This window comes from Hoplias malabaricus, chromosome 5, assembly GCF_029633855.1.
Source record: "Hoplias malabaricus isolate fHopMal1 chromosome 5, fHopMal1.hap1, whole genome shotgun sequence".
Taxonomy (NCBI): domain Eukaryota; kingdom Metazoa; phylum Chordata; class Actinopteri; order Characiformes; family Erythrinidae; genus Hoplias; species Hoplias malabaricus.
This window is the reverse complement of record NC_089804.1, coordinates 48424110-48450201: the sequence shown is the minus strand read 5'-3', so window position 1 is coordinate 48450201 and position 26092 is coordinate 48424110. Positions and strand designations below refer to the sequence as shown.

The 26092-nt window shown below is 38.0% G+C and overlaps 1 protein-coding gene across 12 annotated transcripts in view; it reads right to left on the bottom strand.

Annotated features, from left to right (window-relative positions):
• Positions 1 to 26092, bottom strand: part of rap1gapa (RAP1 GTPase activating protein a) — a 103808-nt gene that overhangs the window by 22958 nt on the left and 54758 nt on the right. For 9 of the 12 annotated variants that reach the window (XM_066671581.1, XM_066671571.1, XM_066671577.1 and 6 more), the window contains 11 exons: positions 11934 to 11969; positions 8799 to 8846; positions 8255 to 8293; positions 7226 to 7411; positions 6179 to 6282; positions 5572 to 5650; positions 5275 to 5328; positions 4788 to 4871; positions 2883 to 2983; positions 2421 to 2550; positions 113 to 268 (listed from right to left, as the gene is read on the bottom strand). In XM_066671581.1, coding sequence (XP_066527678.1) covers positions 113 to 268; positions 2421 to 2550; positions 2883 to 2983; positions 4788 to 4871; positions 5275 to 5328; positions 5572 to 5650; positions 6179 to 6282; positions 7226 to 7411; positions 8255 to 8293; positions 8799 to 8846; positions 11934 to 11969 — 1017 coding nt within the window. Of the gene's footprint in view, positions 1 to 112; positions 269 to 2420; positions 2551 to 2882; positions 2984 to 4787; positions 4872 to 5274; positions 5329 to 5571; positions 5651 to 6178; positions 6283 to 7225; positions 7412 to 8254; positions 8294 to 8798; positions 8847 to 11933; positions 11970 to 15553; positions 16004 to 26092 lie in introns of those variants that run through there. The other 3 variants (XM_066671573.1, XM_066671580.1, XM_066671576.1) reach the window with 2 other exon arrangements.

The window sequence follows — 26092 nt, the reverse complement described above, 5'->3', positions numbered from 1 at the left end:
TACTTAGCTCTTCAGCCAGAAAGAACATTCAGGAAACTGAGAAACCTTTAGGGAGATGATGCCCCCACTCTAAATAATGAGATGAAAGGCAGTTTGTTTGTGAATGGCCCACCTTGTACAGGACATTGTCAGAGCAGGTGTTCTCCACTTGCACTACTATGTATGCATGTAGGAAGTTGGAAGCAATCATGTCTGGCACAAAGGGGGTGTTTTCTTCTTGGAACACGATGGCTACAATGTCATTTCCTATATGCCTTTTCCTCTGGAGCTAGATAGAGAGAGATAGAGAGACAGAGATATATCAGTCACATTTCTCCATTTCTTTTATGTTTTTATCCCTCTAGCTAGACTTGCTTATATGATTTACTCATATAATAAAATACATGACCCACAAAATGTTCTGCCCATAATTTTTTCAACATTTACTTGGATTAACTCACAGACCAGATGTTCACATATGAAATGCAACATTTATCATTTTTATGTCAGACTAAACACATGCTGCCACTGGCTCAGATCCAATAAAGTAAGATTCTGTTGGCAAAAAATAAAAATATATAAACAAATTTATATTTTGTGTTCTCCCCGTGTTCGCGTGGGTTTCCTCCGGGTGCTCCGGTTTCCTCCCACAGTCCAAAAACAAACGTTGGTAGGTGGATTGGTGACTCAAAAGTGTCCGTGTGTGTGAGTGAATGTGTGTGTCTGTGTTGCCCTGTGAAGGACTGGCGCCCCCTCCAGGGTGTACTCCTGCCTTGTGCCCAATGATTCCAGGTAGGCTCTGGACCCACTGCGACCCTGAACTGGATAAGCGCTTACAGGTACTGAATGAATTTTTTATTTTTTATTTTTATACTATTAAAAGCCCTAATCGGACGGGATTTGTTTTACCTGTGGACGTGGGGGTAAACTAATTATTACCGGAGTATCTCAGTAGTATTTAATCCCCTCCGTACAGACCATGTCAATGATTTTTCCGGAGTGCACGCTCCCGTTTCAGGAAAGATTTTTTTTAGCCTTTTACCTACTGTAAGGAAAGCTTTAGCTGGACCAATCAGATCGTGAGGTTTGTTTAACCAATCGGAACACTGATTTGTTGCTGTCAACCATAGCGCTTTTCCACCAAATGAACTCTGGTTCTTGAACCGGTTCCATTCCTGATCCTTGGAACCTTGGCTCTTTCCAGTGAACCGCCTCGTCCGAATAGGGCTAAATTCAGCAAATCAGAATAATTGTGCATTTTAAAGATTCAGAAATGTGTGCTAATTTGTGGTACATTTGTACATATTTTCTCACAGAAAATCAACAAAACAAGTAATTAGAGGTCAGAGGGGTGGGTAGTGGGTGGTAGTTATTTGTTTATTGTACAGATGACTCCATAATTTAGTGGTATGTATCCACTGCATTTATGCATCGGATATGGCCCAGATTGGTGAAGTGTGTCATATGGTCCTGATATAACACTTGTGAGGTGTGTGTGTGTGTGTGCGTTCATGCAGCTGTGAGACTACTGATGTTCTGGCAGTCTTTCCCAGTAATACAGCAGATGGCTGGCAATGGGAAATGCCAACTGTGGAGTTTGAACTGCAAAAGTGGATAAAAGTGTCTATCACTCAGGGGAATTCAGGGTATCAATATATGTGTATTTGCAAAAACCATGCCTGAAGTATGCTGATCACAAAGGACTTTTTGTGATTCTGCTGTTTATGAAGAGCATAAACCGGTTCATTCTGGGTCTATAAAGCAATCCCTTTGCAGAAACAAATGCAAATAAATAATAATAACACTTTCATAAATATTGGTTGATATTTGTCATGGTAAAAATGTTTAAATTAGTCAGGACATGCAGAGCAGCCTTGTAACTTCTAAATGATTTGTGTGTGTGTGTGTGTGTGTGTGTGTGTGTGTGTGTGTGTGTAAAAATGCCTGATTCCCTGGGGAGTGTGTTCTATAAAAATACAGCTCCTTAGAGGCTGTTTTTGGCTCTGAGAGACATGGAGGAGGATAAAAGTCACTTTTTGTTGCACATCAAAAATCATCTGCCAGTGCTCTAGTGTATCTGGAGGCAGGAAACTGGGCCAAGATGACCATCACTCAACACTGCCTCGTCTGACCAGCTCAAACAAATGACCTCACAGCTTAGAGGAGAACGGTACACAGTAAACTAGCAATGTCATATTTAAAAAAAAATATATAGCTATTAAAAACTTGGAATACAATGATTTCTGTGTAAATTTCCACACAATGTAGTGCCATAATTATATTAAACAGGACTAATTATGATCTTTTTGTGCATCAGTCAAAGGAATGCTCTGAGACAAACATTGTTTATTATAAAAATAAAGTTTATAACAATGAAAAGACAATGATAAAATCATGCCACATTGTCTGCTTCTTAATGAAGGGTTTAAAAATAAGCATACCTGCTGTGTGTCTCCCTCCGTGTAGGGAAGCATGGTAGACACATGGAACATAATCTCTTTATTGTGAAAGTTGTGGTAGATCGACTCTGTGCCTGTCTGTCCATGAGTTACATCCAAACCCCCTCGGAAACTACAAAAAGAGGATTATCATTAGTGTATAAAGTCACACACACATACACACACACACACACGTGTATAAACTGAACAATCACTGGATTAGAAACACCTACCTTGTATCTACACTCATTATCCATTCTTAGCTCCAGGAGCACTTTGAAATTCTACAATGTCTGCTGGAGCTTTTTAATCCCTCAGTGTCATGGCTGGACTGAGAATAGTCCACTAAATAAAATTAACCAACCAGCAGTGTCCCGTGGACCGCATCCATTGACTACTGTTGAAGAACTTTTGATCCACTACCCAATGGACAAGACCACGGTAGGAGTGAATTCAGTATCATACCCTTTGAAGTCATGGAGCTCAATCCTCTGCCCAAGAAACTCTAAAAACTCGACAAAAGCAGGACTCTCCTCATTGTTCCCAAACAGCTCCTCCTCTGAAGTCTGTAATGACAAAAATACATCACAAAAATACGAACAAATCAGGGCAAAAATTCAACAGATGAATTTGAGGGACTTTACATGATACACACAAGATTGTTTCTGAAGGACAACAGAGACTACACAAGAAGTCATTATACTACTTTATGCGAATCTCTGAACAAATATAGGGTTTTACTGCTTCTCAAGAAGATGAATTACAATAACAAGAGAGCACAATGGCATATTCAACAGAAGCTAAATGAAATGAACCTTTCTAAAAGACCATTGGCAAACAATTTGACCAAGACAAAAGCCTTGACCCACTCGGATATTAGCAAACCTACAGGCTGCTTCATTATGATTCCCCATGAGAAAATTAGCCTGATGAAAATGCTAATTGATTTCCTGAATAAACATAGTCTCTAATTTAGAGACCTTGGAGGGGGTGGGAAGGGAGGATGGACAAAGACACAAAGGGGCATGTTTTGCAGGCTTGATAAGGTGTTGGACATGCATTTGTGTTTGTCCTTTTATGGATTCGGGAGTCCTGTGCATGTGTGTGTGTGTGTGTGTGTGTGTTTGATGTCAAACATAGACATAAAGGAAAGAGACTTTTTATGCGATGTCCATATCAGGGTCCATATCAGGGACCTGTACTCTACCATGCTAATACCACTAGCGGTGGTCTTAAGAGCCCTCACCAGTGCTCTATTCCTCTGCCCACTGCTACTCTTGCCTTCCACCTTAAAGGTCAAGCATTTGGGCCTATGCCATGAAGCCTCTCAATCAAGCCCTCAGCCAACAATAGAGTTATGATTTTAATAAAGGCGAAGCAGGAGTGATGTTTCTGGCTCTGGTCATGTTCACTCAGAGAGACATTACCAAAAGAGAGGATTTTTTTTTTTAACATGCAGGTTATCTGCTCAGAAAGCCTGTTTGTAGGTGGATGAGAAACATGGGTGGTGTTTGAAGGAGGCTTTATTTTAAGCAGAGACTACTAAAACAGACTAAAAAACAGATTGATTTATTATGATTTCAATTTAAAATGTATTTAATCAGGTTAATGCCCAAGATCATAGATCTCTTACAGGGAAGACCTGCCCAAGAACAGCAGCAACACCAAAGATTTTACACAAATACACAGCAAAATCCATTATAGATCATAGTGATATATGAACCGTGTATAAATGAAGCAGAGTTCTGAGCTCTCCTGCTGAGACTGTGAACAGTGAGAAAATCAGAGAAAAGTAGACAATGAGCCTTGAGTCATGCTGACCACAGCCACAGAAAACACATAGTGCAATGTTACTTTATTTAAGGCTCTGTGCACTTTCTGGAGCTTCTTTAGCTTGTCATGCCTACAGATTTCATAATTTGTAGCTGAAGGACCTACTATTTCTTGATTTTTAACTGGGCTTTAACTATCTTGGGAACAAACTGTTTTTTTCCACATTGGTGGAAAAAGGGCAATTAGGCACCTTGGCCAGTCCACGCCAGTGCATCTCACACTCACCTAAGAATACTTTGGAATAGCCAACTGATCTACAAGCACGTAACTTTTTTTTGGACTGTGGCAGGAAACTTGAGCACCCAGAGGATCCCCACGCAGACACAGGAAGAACAATCCAAACTCATACAGTGACCCAAGATGGGTTTGAACCCCCAGAACCCTGGAGCTGTGAGACAGCGACATTACTTGTTGTGCCAGTGCGCTGCCCTGCCATGTTGGCAGTGAAAACACATATTCACAGATAATCTTTGCAGATTAAATAACAGTGCACAAATACACATAAGATAATAATACAGACTCTCATGTGGGACCCACCTGTCCAAACTTCTGATATATTACCCCAAACTTGAAGTTGTTGCTGATGACATGCTCATCAAATGTGACAATCAGCCTTGAAGCCTGTGGGGGAAAAAATAAGAACTTTAATTCAGCTATTATAGACACCTTATTAGTGCAAAGCTGTAGCATGCTGAGAGAGACAGAAAGAGAGGTGAAAAAAAGAGAAAGAGAGAACAAGAGAGGGGAAAAAGAGAAAGAGAAAAAACATCAAGAGGGAGAAAAAGGAGAAAGAGAGGGAAAACAGCAAGAGGCAGAAAAAAAAATGCGAGAGAGATACAGGGTGCTGAGTGAAGAGAGAATTCCACTCCCCCGCTGGATGACTTCAATGTCACAGCTTAATTAATAAGGACAAGTTATCATTGAGGCTTGGATTAGCAATTTCTCAATTATGCCTGTCATTTCATTGTAGAGAAGTGATGCAAAGCCAGAATATTGATTGCAAGAACAAAACTGCATGACTTACCTTCGGGTAAAGCACGGGAAAGAAACGGTCCACATTCACCTCCTCACAGACCAGCTGGGAATGAGAAGAAAAGAGCAAACGCTGATTGATTTTTCTCTTTTGTTCTGACTGTTTGTAGTGAAAGAGAACACAGTTCAGAGAGCTCTTTTGTCCAAGATGCTGAGAATGTGGGGGCTCAAAGGGAGCGAAATCTATCAGTCACGTCTTTCAGAGAGAATCATGATAAATTACAAGGGCAGAAAACCAGAAAAACAATAGCGCTGACCGCTGCACCCGGTCCAGTGCTGAGTCTCTCACCTTGGCCATCTGGACAATGTTGGGGAATTCAGTCAGACATGAGATGGGGATCACATCATGGTAGGTTTTCAATTTGTTTCTGGAATAAAGAAAAGGGAGGCATTGGTAAACAAGATGGAAACTGTAGCTCAAGGGCTTTATTTGCGTTTTTCTCTTTTTCTCTTACAATGAACAAATAAGGGAAAATAAACTAACAGCAAATGGATGCAATTACAGAGTTGTAATGGATATTTTTTTCTGTCATTCAGTTATATTTGGTGTCAGTGCGCTGTCAGCTGCTGTAACTGTGTCACACGGGTACGATGACAGCAATGTCCTGCAGTTTTCTCTCCACCCACACACTGGCCTATATTGTCCATCTGGTGTCTAATTCGGAAATGAGGGGGCTGTGGACGAACTGTCCTTGTAATCTCATGGGAAAAGTATATGATTGACAGTGGGGAAGTATTGTGTCTGGATATGACTCAGGGTTTTCAGGGGAGATGCTGCTAGAAGAGTAACTGAAGTTGAGCCAGCTCCATGTTTGAATGGCTCTCAGAAAGAAGAAAAGCTGTAGATTTTTCATTGGGAGGGGTGGGGGTGATTATAGAGGGGCAATAAAACATACCTTAGCATCAAACGGAGGTGTTCCTGGTCCCCAATAACTTCATATTTAACAGAGAAGACCAGGTGGCCCAGGGCACTGTCCACAGTGTAGTAATTAAAGTGCTCCTAATGTGACAGAACAGACGGCAAAAGTGTGACAACACATTCATCTTTTCAGACACAGACAATAACAGTTCACACACACTCACACACAGTCCCTTCAGCACATGCACACATTACATTAAACCTCCCCCTCTGATCCAGGGACTGACCCACTGCTTCTATTCACACACAGGGCCAAATCCATTATGTAAATTGTGTTACATTTCAGAGTTTTAAGCTAATCTAAAGGCAAATCTAATACATCATTATTAAGATGACACTCAGACACGTGACTGGGGCACATGGGCTTGAATGTGTTTTGTGTTAAGTAAAAGAAATGGATGCCCACACAATACAGGGCCATACGCGATCATTCTGTAGTTAGGCTACAGACGTCAGTCTTTACTCATTAAAATGCGTTTTCGTGTCCTGAATAGAACATGTTTTTTGTGTAAAATGTAAATATGTTCCTACATAAAATGAAAGCAACTTAAAAGCTAGTCTTGTAATGCCCCTGTAATCACTTATAATAAGCTTGTAATGCCCGTTTAATCATCATGGTGAGATGTACGTTTTTTCCCCCTGAAACTTTACTCTAGAAGACAAAAAGGATTTTTACGGATAGGTGAGTTTGTAGCTGGATTTACTTGTGCTACATGAGAATATAACTACATTCTAAGTCTGAAACTCTGGAAATCTGAAAGCAGATGTTTGGAAAAGGAGGGTCAGATGTCATAAAACAAAATATGGACTTGCTATATATAGAAAATTATTCATAATAAGGCATGTGTTTTAATTTCTGCTAAATATACTGTTAATACATACTGAAAATGAATCATGTATTTAAAAAAAATTAGATATGAAAGAAGGTAGCTGAATGAATGTGTTATACTCTATAATCCAGCCTAGAGTGGTTAGAAATATTTCACTGCTGTAATGTGTAGTGAAATGTGGAGGCTTGTCTCACCTTGCCCAGGAAATGTTTCCTGTAGATCTTGGCTGTGGTGTTGCACTCCAGTTTGACGCGGGACGTGGGAGATAAGAGCTGCTCAGGGTCATTTCCGTTACTCAGCTCATGATTGGTGCCTTCAATCCAGTAGCCTCCAAACTGGGGCAGAAGAATCAGGGGGAAGGGGCTCTTTCTGCCCAAAACCTGACAGACACACACACACACACACTAATGGAGCAAGTGGGGCAGTACAACTTACACTGTTCATGTTACATGTGTCTGGTTTACTGAGATTACTGAAGGAATCAATATGTTAACGAGCCCTCTAACAAATAGTGATCTAGATGAGCTTCTGGGGCCATTTTGATGAATCTTTAATGGAAAGCTTTTACATGATCCAACAAATATTAATAATTTAGTGAAACACATCATTAACCAAGTTACATCAAGAATTCACCCATGTTTTATAATACAACACATAACATCATGCATTTTTATTGGAACATCTTACACTTTTATTTAGTTTGGGCACTCCTGGTGAGGTTCTTCATAAATTGTGAAAATGAAAACAAGAACACATTACCTAAAAAGAAAATCGATTTTGTATCTGCTGGTTAAAAAAACAAAACTGGGGAAACCTAACAAGAAATGGCATGGGCAAATGTTATAGTACATTATATACTTTCCGATATGTTAAACTTACTTTGTACACTACAATATCATCTATAGAGGTCTTCAAAGCTAGACTTTGGAACCAGGTCCCAGGGTGGGATTTTAAAAATGGCACATATATGACACAATAGCTGCAACTGCTAATGCACCTGACTTGCCAGGTTAGTGTTATAATGGCTGGTCATTTTAAAATTCAGCCCTTGAACCTAGTTCCAAGTTCGGCATTTGAAGACTCCTGATCTAAAGGGATTATATAGAAAATAGCCAAGTCATGACACTGAACCAGAGGTGCCCTACAATTTTCATGCAAGAGTAGAAATAAATCTAAAAGAAAAAGAAAGTGATGAAGGCTGTTAGAAGTGTATTGTGTCTTACCTCATGGACGCTGGGGTATGGGATGTAGTCCTCCTCGGTCTACAAAGAGCATCAAACACACTTATTATTGCCTTTATTCTTTCTCTCTTAGCATTAAAAATTAAGAAACACGATGGGATTAAGACTGCATTCCGATTTACAAAGCTTGGAATAGTGAATATTTTATGTTAAGTGCCCAGATGCATTTTGGGAAGCATTAGTCTGAGCACTGAAATATCTTTTTGTTCCACACTTAGTGCACTTTAGAATACTCTCCATGGCTCATTTTGATTCATTACACACAGAATGGCCTAATATATTGCTCAGCAACAATTCATCTGCTTTGATTGGATCCCTATTAGTGTGTGTTGGAGGGAAGGGTTATTGCCATCTCTGGACATGGGACTTATTGGCCAGTCTGATAACTGAACCTTCCATTTGAAGCTGTCTGCATGCAGATAAGACCTCCAGGCCCAGACAATGAAGGGGTTATGTGTATGAGTTGTGGTGTGTAAGCTTAGGCGTGTGAGTTATAAGGGCACGAAGATGGACGATGTGAACATACTTTGAGAGGGGGAGGGAGGGTACACCGCTGTTCATCCATTCTGTTGCTCTGAAACATAAAGATAAAGAAGAAGTAATGAGCTGTCAGTATGCTCTTCAGCTTTCACTGCTTCACTGAATGCCACATTTAATGAGAATTAAAGAACTTACCGGTGTCTCATTAATGAAAAAGAGATACAGTACAGTTCAAACCCTTCAGCTATTTATTTCCAGTCAACAAGGCCTTAAAATATAAGTTATTGATTTAGAGAACATATATTTAAAAGAAAAAGACTCCAATATACCAATATAACTCAATATATTGTGTGTCCAATCTTTGCTTTATTACTATTTCTGATAATTTCAGGAGAAATATGCAACTATACTTTTTTTACACCTCAAATGGTCAATCTTCGAGGTTGTAATCCAGTTAACAATACAAGGTCTAGGCTCTGGGGTGAGCAGCACATTGTTATCATCAGCTGTTTTGTTTGCTTTGCAAAAGTTCTTATATTTTTCCTGTTTCCTTTTCTTAAAAAAGGCTAATGACAGCAACAATGGAATGAGTGGTGCTTAAATGCCTTTTATCTGTTGTTATCAATTGATATGTTTAACTTAATCTTTTTTGGCCCACTTTTTTATTGCTTTGGCATTGCCATGTCTGGTGGAGTTGTTTTATCTTAAAAAAAAAAAAATCTCCTCTTTCAATTAAAATTTTAATTCAAAATTAGATAAATGAAGGGTGCTCTCTGACTTTACAGTCAATCAACTACAAATATCAATAAAACAATGCATATTTAAGTAGTATATTTGAAAAGGTAAAATAAACTAACCAATACAAATGTAACAAAAGCTATAATCAATAAGTTATTTTCTCTGATAACATTAAAAACAAATATTCAGAAATACAGCCTAAATACAAACACTATTTTCAATTTGGGAAACTTTAAAAATGCAAAAACTGAAATTTGTAATTTGTTAATTCACTTGAACATTTAACAGATAGAGGGACAAAGAACAGATTTTAAGTGTTTTCAATAACCAACTTAAATGTATGTGTTAAATATAAACACGATAATAAATTGATGTTTGCAGCACACTCAAAAAAGCTGTGACTGAGGCATGTTTACCACTGGCTCCTATCACCTTTTTTTAAACTGTACCTGTACATTAAACTGTAATTGTTTGGGATCTGAGGATACTAATTGTTGCAGTTTTCAAGTCAATGTTTGACCCATTCTTTCTATATACAAGATTTGCTCAACAGTCTGTAGTCTGCATTGTCTGATTCTCTTCTTCATGGAGAAATTTCTCATGAAGTTTGGCATGAAGTGATGACCGTCAGCCCATCATTGTTTGCAAAGTATGCACTCCTTTTTTACTTAATCTTTATGACCTCATGTGTTACAGTCAAACTGATGTGTGCAACCTTCCAGAACAGTTACATTTTCAGTCTTATTTTGCTACTACTTTTTTGAGCATGCTACAGATGTAACATTTGTTTTGTCAGATTTCTGGTTTTCTTTTACATTTATTTGTCAAATATGTTTAAGTGATTTAACAAATTATAATTTGCAATTTTTATTTAATTTTTTAAGCATCCTAACATTTCTGGATATGAGGTATATAATGAGAGTGAAAATTATACATAGATCAAATAGGTGCACATTATACACTGCATGTCATGGGCATAAATGAAGAAAAGAATTCAGAGAGAAGAAAGTTTAAAGAGAATGAGAATATTTTAAACATTATTGTGGAATAATAAAATAGATTGAAATACATATAAAATTTCCACCAACAATAAGCCTAAGCAGAAGCAATAAACATGAATTTGATAGAAATATATGCACAGAGTAATGCAAGAAAAGAGTCCTCAACCACAGGGAATGTCAACTTCGATATACGTCAATAACTCATAGTGACGGCAGCATGTTAAGAGCTAATAGTCCATTCTGATTGAAATGTCAGAGTGCAGAAATTAAATCTTTCATGTGACAGTTCAGCAGTTTGACAGGAGGTGACCCAGGGTCACTGACACAGATTGCAGCCTTGCAGGGTTCACAGAGGTCAGCAGAAGCCCACAGGCTTAGAGTGACCCTCACAATGTTATTTGTGGACTCACATGGGTTCTGGAGAGCTCTGGTGCTACAGATCGCTGTTGTCTGTTTGGTTGAAATATGGTAATACTGTCTCAGAAACAGAGAGGAATTTTCTGGATGATCTCATAATCCCAGGCATCTTTCTTCAGTGATTACAATTTCTTTTCTGTTAGTTTTCTAAAGTATATTCTGTCCTGGATCTTCAATCGACTATGACACAATCTTAAAAATCAAGGTTCCCACATGCTGAAGCTAAGAGTAGTATTTCAGGGTGACCAGGGTGGTTCCCCTTGCCAAGCTGGTCCACTATGATATCCTCAGATCTAGGTTATTTCAATAGATACCACTGTAATACCGGAGTGGTAGGCCCAGTTTATTGAAGACTACATTTGCAGTCCAGCACAATGGAACACCAAGGGTCACTCTAAAATATGAAATGGACATAGGGGCTAGAGTGAGATGGAGTTTAACCTTGGTCAAATAAAAGAATGTTATATATTCACAGATCAGTAAATGCTGCTGTTGTTATGTTTAATTACGTATTAAGCCAGAAAACTTTATTAAAGTATTGCAACTTTGTTAACTGTCACAGATCTGAACTTTTTAAATATATAGGTCAAATCTATGTGTAAATCTATGAGTTTCAAGCTGTGTCATATTCAAATTAAAGTCTATGGAACGTTTTCTCCGTCACCTCATGCGAGATGAATAATATCAGCAAGTGGTTGATAGAGAACCTGTTTTAATCTACATTTCATTACTGTGTCGTGCTAAATAAAGACATCAATTCTTATCACTGGAATGACGCTGCCTTTCCTCTGGGTTAATAGATGAACTTTGCAGCACAATGATGCACTGTACATTCGAAGGCAAAGCACTAAATAATGAAACAGTGTTTTCATTATATCTACCTCACTGACCTTCAGAAGAAAGTAAAAAGCAAACAAACGCCTCTAAGTAACCAGCCGAGAGAGCCGGTTTCCAGTGTTAGTGCAAGATGTTGGGGATTAAAAAGAGAACAGAAAAGATTAAAAAAAAGAACACAAATACTTTACCTGCATTTTCTCAATCATTTCAAATAAATCAGTGGTCTGAAAAAAGGGGAGAGGAGAGATGAGATGAGATGAGTTGAGATGACAAATGATTAAAAATGAGATGTGAGCTGAGAGCTGAGCCTAGATTATATTACAGGTTCTAAGCACGGCAAAGCCGAGGACGGGGAAGTCACTGCGGCTCTTGGATCTATTCAATGTCTCCATAGAATTCATCCCTTTCACTTTATAATACCAATATACCTCAGTTTCAACTTTTGTGACCCTCATTTGCATGATTTCCATCGGTAAAAATATGGCTTTGGGTCTATCTTAGCAGACCTACTTCAGAACATTGTTTTAAAAAGAGAAACCAGTCATTTTTCCACTACATTATACTTACATTGTTTGTCTTTTACATACAAGACACATGAAATGGAAAATCAGACTGCTTTGTAGTTCCTCAATGAAACAATTTATGCTCCATCGAGTGGGTCTCCAACATGGAGAAGCCATTTTTAAAACACGTTTAGTTTTCTAAATATCCAGACCACTAGGGGAAGAAAAACAATTCCTTAATATGAAGAAAAGAACACAAGTTAGCAGAGAGATCGATGGGCATTAAACACAATTCCTAGAAGGCAGAATGTTCAATGTCCTTTAGTAAAGCTCTGATTCAATCAGAATAACATTATTATTGACAGGAATCAAGTGTTAAGGCCAATTTGTGCTTCTGCAGCCGTAAGGTAACGTGTAGGTCCTGTGTTGACACAAACCATGTACCGTATCCTATGCCTTAGTCTAATGTAACTATGCCTCATGTCGACAGAGAACACAACAACTGTGACTGGTCTGTAGTCAGACGAACATGAAACACCTCTTCTTAACACACTAGAGACTGTAGACACCAGTAGTTTTTCCTCAGATGATGTTTAGGATGTCACAGAATTAATTAAAAAGTTTAAACAAATGAAAAATAAGGAAAAGCAAACAAAATGAGATCTATATCAAATATTGAGAGAACTGCTTCCTTATAATTGTTATTTTATTCAAATTCATTTGTTTAATTTAAATACACTCAGTTTCCGCAGACTCTCTCTAATGTTTTTAAATAACTGAGTGTGACAACATTAATATTAAAATACAATAAAATACATTATGTGGTACTGAATTTAATAATGATAACTGTATGATCTAAATGAGTTGTGGAGCTGTGCAGCATTAGCTCTGCACTGCAGTAGAGTGTGTCGTAAGGTCAGTACATTTACCCTGACATTTCAATCTGACTTAGTGGCTTTAGGTGGAATTTACTTCCTTATGGTAAATGATGGGAATTACTGCTGTAAGCTCCTTTAAGCAAAATCTTCCATATCTTGCAGCATCAGACTTTTACAGACACTTATGCCTTTACCTTATTTCACAGCAGTGTACACATGAAGACAACCCTGAACCTGTGCAGTTTACTAACTAAACTTATTTTTAACATCTGCAAAGCAGACAGAAACAAAAATTAAAGGTGTTATTAAGTAGTCTGGCCCTCTTTGCTGCAGTGACAGCTTCTATTCTGCTGGGAAGATCTTAGACTAGCTGCCTGAATATTTCTGTGAGGATTTGATGGAGTATTAGTGAACTGAAAAACTTAGGTGGATGATTATTTCAGAAATATAGACCATGAACAGAGCGCTGTTCCACTGCTCAATGACCCAAGCTTATTACAGTTTGAGCAAGCACTTGGCATTGAGGATGGCAACCATAAGATCATGTGAAGCTGCTCCAGAGCCTCCCACTATATAAACTGTAAACTGAACATTTGTGTTCACAATAAACATTATAATGTAGTTTAATTCTTTGGAACATAGTCTCTTTGTAATTCTTAAAAACTACTTTTACCTCCATACATAATTCATGCAACAGAGTTCAATCCAGGACCTAAAAGAGACCCAGACATGACACAAAAGAACAAGGGCACTGATGTTGTTTGTAGAGCGAAGCTTAAATGAATTTCTTCTCGCAGTCGTGAGCAAACAGATTGTTTACTGTGCTACATTGTTTGAGTACTCCACCATGTGCAAACAGATCCTATTCCTGCCTTGAAAACAAACACTAGAAAAAAATTTGCCATGCCAAGCAAGATGCCTATAGCCCAAACATTGGGACAGTGTGTGTGTTTTTTGTAGTTGATGACCCACTTTATTGGATTTCAGTATTGAGCCTTCACACACCTCTGGTTTATCAGACAACAGAATAAAACAGCAGGCAGCTAGGCTTTTATGAAAACGTAAAAGTCTCAACTCCACACCATGTGTTGCTCATGATGCACAACTCAGTGTGTCCTCCTTCAGCAAACACTGCCACAATCATAAATGCTCACTGCTTTAAAATGACACAAAAGCTGCAGGCTACTCCACATTTTACAATATAAAACTGTTTCAGCAAAACTATACATTTTCTGTAGACAGAAAATAACAACAACAATAACATGGCACCCCAGGAAGGACTGTAACCATATGCTAGGCTAATTTACACTGGGGATGTTATGGAATTGTCCTGACTTTCTGAAATGGCTGATTTTGTCCTCACCATATTTTCAAAGTGTAAATTGTAAATAAGTTACAGCAGTTTGCTACATGTACTTCTTCAAACAGTCTGTGAAAATGGTAGAAAAACCTAGGGCAAGATGTATTTGGTCAGCCCACGTTTCTAACATATTGATTAGTGCCGATGGAGTGTTTCCTCTACAAGCTGCCTCTGCTTGATTTAATCAATAAAACAAAATATATTCTGTTCCTAGTCAAAGAACCAGTAAACGTTGCTCGTGTCACTTAATGACAAAGTCAGAAATGTGGCACAGCTGACGTTACATGAAACTCAACAAATGAATCATAATAAATAAAAAATAATATATTTGAAACCTGCCATGAACCTCTACCTTTCTTTCTCTGCCCTGATTCCTTTTCACCCGTGCAAAAGGACTTGATTTCTTACATGAAAAGAGAAATTGAGAGTCAACTGGTCTGTATCCTTGTAGCCAGCACTTTTCAAAGCAAGGCAGTTTGATTAAATCCATGATGCCAGGTTGAAGATTGGGCATTGTCACAATTCCATTGTCACAACATGGTGATGCATGCTGTTGTCACAATTCCAAAATAAATTTATAATTAAATTTAAAAAATATACATTTAAAATAAAAACAAATTTATTAAAATGCATAAAAAGTATTTGAGTACACATTTCTTTTAGCTTTTTTTGTCTTATTTATCACTGCATCTGTTATGCCCTCATGTAGCTGGTCAGAGTGCTGATAGTCATTCAGAAAAGCTTTATCAGCCTTTCATTGCAATGTTCATATTATAATCACCCACCCTTATAGATTGCACACTCTCCTAAACGTTTTTCTACTGCCTTAAATAGTTAAGACACGGTGTGGTAAAATTCATTTTAATGCGGATGACTGATCTTTAGAAGTTCAGAATTGATCTTTAGCCTGTGGTGGTCAGACAGATTGAGCTGTGTCCAACAGCTGTGAAACTGCTTCTATACTTGAAATGGATGCACTTTAATGCAACCTTCAGATCAATTCTCATTCCACGCTTTACACTTCTAGAACTCTATGACTTTTCTAAAGCTTCAAAATATCTACTTACACTTTGAGGCCTTTTCCAGTGGCCCACTGTCACATGGACTGGACTTGGATAAATCTGGTGACCTTTTGTGCCCATTTTGAAGTGGAGTCCAGCATATAAAATGATCCTTTTTCTTCCAATCCAAATCAGATCAGTCTGCTACCCACAACAACTTTTCAAGGATCTCCAAGAATGCCTTCTGTTTCCCATAAGAGTGAGAAGAAAAGTTCAGAAAGTCCAGATTGGAGTTCAGCAGAGTGGTCCATCACATTACCGTAAGAACGTCTGAGATGAGGAGAGCAAATTGAAATGTGTGTACGTAGGCGTGTGTTTGTGTTTTTAAGCACGAAGTTCTCCAGTTTCTGTACTGAAGGCTAATAATGTCTCAATATCTTTCCCTCTCCCTGGACGGATGTAGTGGGAACTGGCACGAAAACTCCTGCATTCCTCTCCCACTGAGTTAGCAGCTCCTCTCCCACATGTTCTCTTTCTCTGGTAGAAGTAGAGAGGTGGAGTTATCTGCTCTCTTCGCCCGACAAGCCTGAGCACAGCCCATCCAATGACACATACAAGTACACAGCTGGTAAAACTCTATGAATGTCTTACCAACAGATGCAGGGCATTTTATCAGTCCTTGATACTGGGTAAAGTTTGTCAGCTTCTAAAGAGTGCACAATGATATATCGCTTTTAGTACAAACAGAGGAGAGTTCAGAAGCTGTCACCTGACAGAGCTAATCTCTATTAACAAGAATGTGCGGTGATCTTAATCTTTAGTTAGACATGGCATTTTTCTGCACATTAACTTCTTCACACACTATGATTTATGTCTGTGTCTGAAATGTGACCTTTTCTTCAGTTCATATGTCCTTTTTATTTAAATCTGAGAAGACAATAAAATAGATTAAAAGTGGGAACACACACACACACACACACAAAACACACCACACGTTTGACATCTTTTCCACGGAAAACCTTGTTTTTTGAATGTGTTTCAACATCATAGCCATGTAATCAGAGCACATGAATACTTGCAGTCTAGATGTTTCCCATTTCTCCACTTTCAAAACTGTATCAAACTGTATATTTAATTCCCATATTATTATTGAGTATTATACAATGATCAACAATGATAAATTAGTTTATTTGCTGGACATTTGGAATGAGTTTATTAACAAAACAGAACATCAAATACAATGTTTTTAAGCTGCTTTTGGAAAACACAGCTAGACCTACACATGTATTTTCCATACAGAAAAGTAAAATCAAAACATTTTTTTTCCTTGGCTACAGTTTTGCCTGGGCCTACCCCTGTAATTCTTTTTCTTTTTTTTTCCCTAAACAGAAATGCAAATAAAATGCAGAGCAAAAAAAACCACTGAGAAAAACTTGAGGACAGAAGAGGACCTGCTAGGGGTGTAACAATGCACATAGTAATATTTTTTTTCCATACGGGGGTTTCGGTACGATACTAGCTTTGAATCAAATACATTAAGGGTTTATTTACATTTAGGGCAGATGTTTAAGACCAAAAAAAAACAACAGCACGCAGATCTAAACAGAAAACGCGCTTCTCATTGATCGTCGCCATTATTTAGCCAATCTGCAGCCAATGGAGTAACAGTCCCTCCTACAGGGGGTTGTTTTGCTGCGGCGCCAAGAGCAACAGGTCAGTGCTGAAAAACTGGGAACTTAAGGCTCTGCTTTTAGATAGAACTTATGTTATAAAAAATGTGCCCATTTTTTAAATATTTATATTTTCTATGAAAATTTCTCGTCTTTCCAAATATACTGTTGTGTTTGTTTTGGCCTCTTTGACCAAGGGGAAATTAAAATCATGTTCTTTTTCCATGTTGCATCGAAAATGCATTGTATCGTGAAGCAAAAACAGTAATATATATTTTATTGTGATATTTGTGCCTCATTGCAACCATAGAACCTGCTGTCTGCTAACTGATTATCCATAAAAAGAAAATGTTCCAACATCAGCTCCAAATTTCAGTCATGCATTTTTTTTTTTTATAAGACCAAAGCAAACATAATATTGACAGCTTTTGTGGGCCACCTGGTTCCATGGAAACAAGGAACTGCAATCATCTCATAAAAAGAAGTCAGTATAGCTGGTGCTGGAAGTTATGGTCAACAAGAAGACACACACTCACACAAATGCACACACACAGTCCAAATTTAATGGCTCAGTACAGCTCAATATCAGCCTCATCACTGGTAAACTGCAGTCATGAAAACCACACTCAGTTGATAACAACACACAAGAAAAAAGGCAAAACAGATCTTTGCAGTAAGCAGTTTACTCCTTCCCTCACCAATCATGGTCAGTGTTGGATAAAATACCACACATTTTCATAACTTCACATATTGTTGAATTCCTTTACTGATGTTCAGACAACAACTTTTCTCAGTAAACATCTTTTGACCTTTCAGATCTTAATCTTACAGTGGAAGGACAATTTGAAACACTAGCAGATGTTTTGTTCAGATCTTAGGCTTGATTTTCTCTCACAGATGAAAGATATCTATGCTGTTTACCTTTCTGATGGTACACCAGGATTTGAACTATCGCTAGGAGTCACATTTGGTGTAGAATATTTAATCTTCTGAAAGTTAAATATGTGAAGTGTGTTCTCTGGATTTTGCACAGTACTGTGAAAAATATCAGTGTTAATATTTAAAATAATATTGAATTACTAGAGGTTAGTTAATAAACTAATGCTTTCCTGTCAAACACCTTTTATATATTGGTTTCCTAAATATAGGTTTAAAACTCTATTAACTTATAGGGATTGTGTAAATCAGGGTAGATTGTGGCAAGATCTACTGACCAGGAACCAGACAGACACTTTATTAATTTATTGCATTTCCTTTACAATGAAACAACTCCTTTATCCTGGCAGTGTATATATACCCTGCTCTAAGGAAAACAAGATGATGTGTGTGAGGTAACACGAGTTCGTACCCGCGCCCTGAGCCATACATCATCTATGATAATCTTCTGAAGACTTTCCAGTGCTTGGTGCTGTCCTAATGGGAATTAGGCAAATAATGAACCTACAGTGTGACCAGGAGCACTGAAGTATCCAGCAGATCAGTGGTCATTAATGCTGGCAATGGAGGACTGTTGTCCAGCACAGTTTAATGACTGTAGATCTCCAGGCCCAGAGGTGATTACCCCTGATCCTAGCAGACTTGAACACTTTTCAAGAGAGATGTTCTAAGCACAATTGCCTGGTAGAAGGCCAGCCCTTTGTCCAATAGCAGTCTCTGCTGAAATACACCTGACTGACTGGGCACTAATGGTCCAGAGAGACTGAATACAGTTGCTATAAGATGTGCCCTTGTCGCCTAACAACTATCTAAAAGCACAAGCTTGATCACGAATCCCAAACACCAGGCACCCTTAACATCATCACTACGCACTAGAAGTTGCTATGTGACACTTTTCCTATTCTATAGCTTTCATCCTGATCTATTGGTATGTTATAGGTGACATTGATAGTATGCACTAAATCATCAATTCCTACTTTGAAACCTACATAATTGTAAAGCTGTCCTGTCCAGTCATGGGTCATGTCTGTTAAATACATTGTATACTATAAGCTCATTTCACAGTGTCAGGTGTCTGTACTGTATTTAGATCCTGTGTAATATCCTGCAGTTAAATGTTGCACCATAAGCCTGAAGAACAACATTCCGTTCCAGTGTGTACAAGTTACACTGAGGAATGACAACAAAGGCCAGTTGAGTTCACTTGGCTTGACTTGAATAGTCTAGATCAAGTCACTGGTCCATGGCATGCAAATACAGCCATGTTCAAATGTTTAAACATTTAAGTTGCATCTTACGTTGCTTTTCCGGTATGAGGAATTTATCCGTGCAAAACATCACTGGTTCGGAGTTTAACATTCTGGTAACAAATTCATTCATTCGGGTGGCACGGTAGCTTAGTGGTTAGCACGCTGGGATCTTGGGTGGAGTTTCCATGTTCTCCCTGTTTCTATGTGGGTTTCCTCCAAAAACATGCATGTTAGGTGAACTGGCTTCTCTAATAACAGTCCCCTCCAACTCAACTCAAAGTGTGGGTGTCCCTTTGCCAGCAATGTTTAGCGAATCTGCTCATTAGAAAGACTCTCCATAAATATTTGGACTTTATTTGTCTAGTATCGTTCCTAAGAAACATACCCACCTTGTTCTTTTTTTTTAATCTCTTTTTGCAATGTCTTTTTCTGTCTAATTAAACTCTTTATTGATGATAATGAGCACCATTATCTGATTGCTGCTGCGCTTAGTAGTTCAGACACTGCTAAGTGTTGAGTATCAGTGGAACGAATCAATGAACAGGACAGCCATGAACACTATTAGCGATAATGAACCTGGCTGGCGTTATCGAGATAGATAAAAGGGAATGAAAAAAAACATAGAGAGAAATATCATCCTTCAAGAATGCTGTGATTAATGGTAACATCTCTAAGCCAGGTGAAGTGGGCAAACATATGGCGATATGCTATCACGACTTCCAGAAGTCCTCCCAAGTTCTACATGCCTTCATGGTCTGAGCATTTGGAAGTGTGCAGAACGTACAGTAACTTCAACGTGATGCGTTTGAAGCTTGGAAGCACTTTGTTACAAAAAAGCTTAAAAGTGCTGAGTTGATAGATGAAGTATCCTCAGGGCTGGGTACCCGTGTATGACACAGTAAATCTGTTTAGCTGCACAAGAACAGAGAGAACTTTCAAATTTCCGGTGGAATGATAAAGCACTAGTTTTACACATGATCTCCAGCAGAATAACTTATAACCTGCTCCATATTCATGACTCTATGGGATGCCACGAATTATCCGCTATCCTCCTTGACTGCAATATAAGAGCTGTCCCTTTGCATGACACATGATGTAAGGGTTTTACAAGGAAACGCACTTCATGTCCAAATTATGAGGAGAATGTTCCTCAAGAAGGTCCCACTGGAGCAACTGCTAATGAGTTCAAGACCAGTGTTCTCAGTGCCAAGTGTAGGCCAGGAGGGTATAAGAGTTACATATTTTGAAATTCTGTTTTTAAAAGCTGTACCAACATTTCTGTCAGTTTCAGGTGTGAAAGGGAACAGGAGTGAAATGAAAGTGTGTGTGTTTGTGTGTCAGAGTGAGAGAGAAAGAAAGAGCAGGAGAAAAGTAACAAGCCTCTTGTGTATAAAGTGAAAGGGAGGAAGGCCTGGGACTAAAGAATCACATGTGGAGAATCATTAATTAAGGATTGACCTGATTTCACACTGGAGATTATGCTTCTCTCATCCCTATACACTCCAATAAGCTCATCAGTGCCCTCTCTAACAGCCAGTCACCCTCTCACCCTCCCTCTCTCTCTCTCTCTCCTCCATCTCACTCGACCACGGCCGTCCCCAACTCGGCTCTAATTAAATCAGCGTTAGCAGACAGTGATAACGGAGAGATGTTCTTGGACGCTGCTCTCTCCTGATCATGGCTAAAGTGTGTGTTGGAGTGTGAAGCCTGAGAACTGAGTCAGGGTTTAAACTGGAGTCCTCCATAGTCCATTTCACTCTATAACACAGATCGGCTCATGGGCACAGTGCTCCGCAACCAGCGTCTCAGCACAAAGACTGTTCATTAAAGTGTATACAGGTTGATCTTGCTACTGGTTTATGAATATAACACATTAATTCTTCTCATGTGCGGCAGGCTGCTGCTGTCTACAGCACAACCCATATATTTATTTTCTGATAATATCATCTGATATTGATTTCTTGTACATTAAATGTTCTTGGTGAAAATATTCTTGAACAATTCATGTCTGGTAATTAGTGGCTTGTTTTATGTCACATTCCTATACAAGTATTTGGAGACCATTTTTATGCTCATGGAATTGTCTAAATCACTCAGGTTTTAGAGTGCTCAATGGGGTGCTATTCATTGCTTTGCATCAATAGCACTATGTCTCCTTACTGATTTTCTAAGTAAGAACAAATAAATATTCTCATTAGAGCCATAAACACAGCCCGGAAATGATTCATTATTTGATTGATCGGAAAAAGGGAAACTTCCGATAAAAATTTTATTCCATATACTAATGTTGTGCCATATTTCCTACAAAATTCCTAACATCATTGATGTCCAAAGAAAAATATATATCTATTTTTTTCAATGTTTAGTTTACAACATTTGACCACAGCAGCTGTGCTTCATATTTTGTGAAAATATAACGATAAATGGACCAATAGAAATGCTCCAAATAAACTTAGAATAAAATCTTTTTACATTGACTTCCATTGAAAATTGAAAAGTTTTTCCAATCTCATATAAAGCTACTATTTTGGAGATGTGAAATGTAGAAGTGTATGTAGAAATTTTTCACTAAAATGCCATGTCATTTTTCAGATTCTGTCTCAGATTCAGGCTGTGTTCAGATTTTGTGTTAATGTTCGTGTTAATATTCACACACACACACACACACAAATCAGGTTTGTACAATACACATTAAATAAACAGACAATTATTATACATATGTATATTCAGCAATTTGTGTGTGATGGGCTGGTTTGGTTCAGCCCTATAATCTTTTTAAAACTTGCATCTGTTTCCATTCATATCTCATGTGGTAAGAAGTAGATCAGCTGAGCACTAATCTGTACCAATACCAAGCAAACATTATTTTGCTTAAAAGGGAACATCTACGATTGTGGGGAACTGCAGTTCTCTCTGATTTGTTTATGTTCACAAGGTGGAACAGTATGTTCAGCTCTTGTTTGTATAAGGCTGATGTTTAACTTCCACAGAAACCCATTTGTAACTTAAGTTGTTTATTTTTTAGTAAATTTGGTCTGTTTACTTTCATACAGTTAGCCGTCCTCCCAATTGTGGTGATATTTCCACATCTGAAATAAATAATCTTAGTCAATATTACCCACCTATGGAGCAGAAATAGAGAACTATACTAATCTCGGTTCATTAAAGTTTGGAGTTCTCTCAGGTATCTAAAAAAGCTCCAGATGCCTCTTCACTTCCATGAGCAGATAGGACAGACACTTTTTTTTGTTTTTGCATGCAGAGAGAACTGAGAGCTAGCAAATGGTGAGAAAACATCTTCTGAATTTTGTAAAAAGTGTTTTATATTAGATGGGTTTAGACAAACATCTAAGGCCTGATTAAAGCTCTTGCTCAAATGCCAGATTTTATGGAAAGCTTAAATACACCACCTGCTCTCTCCTTTTAATGCAGTACAGACAGAACTGGTTTAGTTGGACACAAAACACAACAACAAAAAGATATAAATGTTTCAAACATCTCTTTGTGAAACTGTCATGAATTGACCTTTCTTTTTTGTATCATTTGATTTAAGTTTCTGCCGTTTGATTGAGTTTGTTGGAGAAATGTGAAAATGTTGAACATCTGGTAAAAAGGGGTCCATCAAATCTAGCACAACCACTTATGCAACAGCTTTCTTTTTTTTCCTCAGAAAATTAAAGCTAATTAACCACAGCAGACACCCTGCACTCTGTACATCTTCTTTACTTTGGCCTACCACTACACTTTGTGCTGCGATGCATATTTGCACAGCTGTACAAATGTTCGTATCATTTTGTAATGTAGTGTAATATAGATTATGGTTCACAAATGCACGATTTTGACTACAATGACTACACTGAATCATTTATATCTGTTGTCTTCTCTTATGTTCTATTCTTTTTGTATTTTTTCCATGTGGTTCATCATCTTGTCTTTGAATACTGTAAATAATGTGTATTTGTCTTGTTTGTTCAGTACGTCACCTGTCAAACATGTCTTCATTCACCATTTTTTGTTTGCTATCACCACATACCATATTACAGTGGCTTTATTTAATTATATCACATATCCTATGCGGTATCCAACATCTTAGCTTCTTAAAATAGGTATGAGAATTGGTCACAGAATGTTCATGCAGTAGATTGGCTCTGACTGTGGAGGCTGTAGCTCTAGGGTAATGTCACTGTCTTTTGAGGCCCAGGCGATTCCGGCTATTCTTCCAGAGCGAAATTAAAATAATAAGCAAGATATTCCCTTCAGGTTTGGAACAACGGTGGCATCTCCCAGACAGGCATCTCAGCCTCGCAGCGGAACACACACTTACATCACACTTCCGACCCAGAATTAGAAAGAGAACATGACTCTCAAATCCTCTTTGGTGAGAAAGAGCTTAATGGCAGCTGTCCTTATGTGAATCACATTAAACTTGACTTCAGTTACAATCAGAGGCTTGGCTTGTTCACGTCTGCAAAATGTGCAGTGTCGTTGCTAACAGAACCAAATCTTGTATCTCCATTTTGCTATAACCATTAGAAAAAAACTCTATTTTTGAAACTCTAAATTTCACTGTGTGGAAATGTTATGCTAGATGGACTAACAGAGCTGCACCAAAACTACTTAGAATTCAATCTTGTTATATTTAGATCCACTGAAAATTATAAATGCTTTTCCTTGTCCTGTAAGTTTTCTGTTATTTTTAGATATGAGTGTTTTTTGGTTTGTTTTTTCCCCTTTCTGACAGCAATGTTAAGCAACAAAATGGAGCAAACCCATAGGCTCTGGTTTGTGTGAATGGTGACACTAAGCATCACAGTCTATAGCTTGAAGATGATGAGAGATTAACAGCTGCCTAATGCAAATTACTCATTACATAGACATGACACATCACTTTTTCTTTTTTTTCCCCTCTCATTTTCTGTCCTCTCTTTGTCTCTTATCTCACTCTCTCTCACTGTCTCTCTCTCTCTGAGTCAGATTACCCATATAATCTCTTGTTTCATGAGCCTTATTAAAGCTCTCTGACATCACCTGTATTCTATCCCTTTAATCTTCAAACTAACTTAACTCATTCTATATGAGTCCCTCAGACCACACACACACACACACACACACACACTTCAGTCAATTCACGTACATCATGAAAGACACTGACAAAACTCTTATCTCCAAAAAGGAAGCAAAAATGATGTACGTTCATGTAAAATTACATTTAACGATCAATTTGATCATTGATCATTTTTATTTATTCATTTATGTTATTCATTTTACTTCATGAATTATACAAAAGTAAATTAATACAAAATTGTATTCGTGTAATTCATTTTCTTTCTTTCTGCTTTCTTTTCAGCGTATGCTACTAATGTTGATAACTGGGGGCTCAGTCACTGTCTGTGGATTATTAAGGCACTGTGATGAGGGAGGTAACAAAGGGCTCAGCATGGGCACACTCCATGTTCTAACAACGTTCTATCATAACCTGCATTAACTTCTTCTTTAACTTTATCAACATCAGTTGTTAAAAGTGCTATACAAATAAATAACTAACACATTTGATTTGACTTGCGTTAGCTTCTCTGTGAACACAAGTCCTGCCTTTTTGGATCTGACTAAAATATAGCCATCAGAATCTGGCTCTGGCCAAATTCACTCAGATCCGTACACCACAAGCACATCAACGTCAAGCGCTCAGTGTAATTCACTTCTCCTGTGAGTGTTTTTAATCTTGTGGCTGATCAGAAGACACAAATGCAGATTCTCACCTCTGTGACTGTGGAGAAAAAAACAAACAAAACAAAACTGTGTTTTGCCTCCTTGTCACAATGTGTAAACAGGCTTTTGACACAAAAGCACTGCACAGTATCAAGTAAAATAATTACTGGATATCTCCAAGGGCCATGTGTTTGGAAGCCGTTAGAGTTTTGAGAAGCCAAAGTATGTTATATATGAGAGCTCGTTCCCTAGAGCTCTGAGCTACTGGCCGGCACTCGGTGGAAAAAAACAAGCTGAATAATGTCCATTATTTTGACAAGCTTTTGTTTATTTCCAGGAATGAACCATGTGACTGAGAAACAGTATTACTGGATCAAGCGTTTATTAATTAAAATCATCCGGCTTTTAATTAATCCGCTCTCTTAACTGTATGCTGTGTCAGTCATCCCAATAACATCCGCCACACAAACAAACAAAGGCTGTCCAATAATATTAAATCCAAGGGTAAAGCTGTCTTCACCAGGCTACTGTATCAGCTGAGCGAATCTTAGCATTGTTGTTAGCAGGGGGTCAGCTGCATAGAGTATTAAAATCCATTATCATCATATTTAATAATAATAAACTCAAATATTAATTATGTGCTTATACTGGGTGTTTTGTTGTCTATATTCCACCAGTGCATTTGTAGTTCATCCAGTCACAATGTCTGAGACTCCATTATGAACTGAATCATGATGGATGCTAGGCCTGCAATCTGTGACAGTTAATCAAGGTGCTGTGGTGAGGATTTAAAAAAAATGAGCACTGATGTATTTCGTACAGTCTCTGAAAAAATAAAAAACATACTGTACAGGTACATTATTGTCACTAAAGTACAAACACCTTTAAAGGTACAACAGAGGTTTAAGAGTTCATTTTTGCTCCCTAAAGATATATTACGTTCTCTTCTCCAGAAAGACAGGCGCATATTTGTACATTTTCATTACAGAACTCTGTAAAATTAAAAAGAACATAATGAGTCGTGGGAATTAAATGGGGCA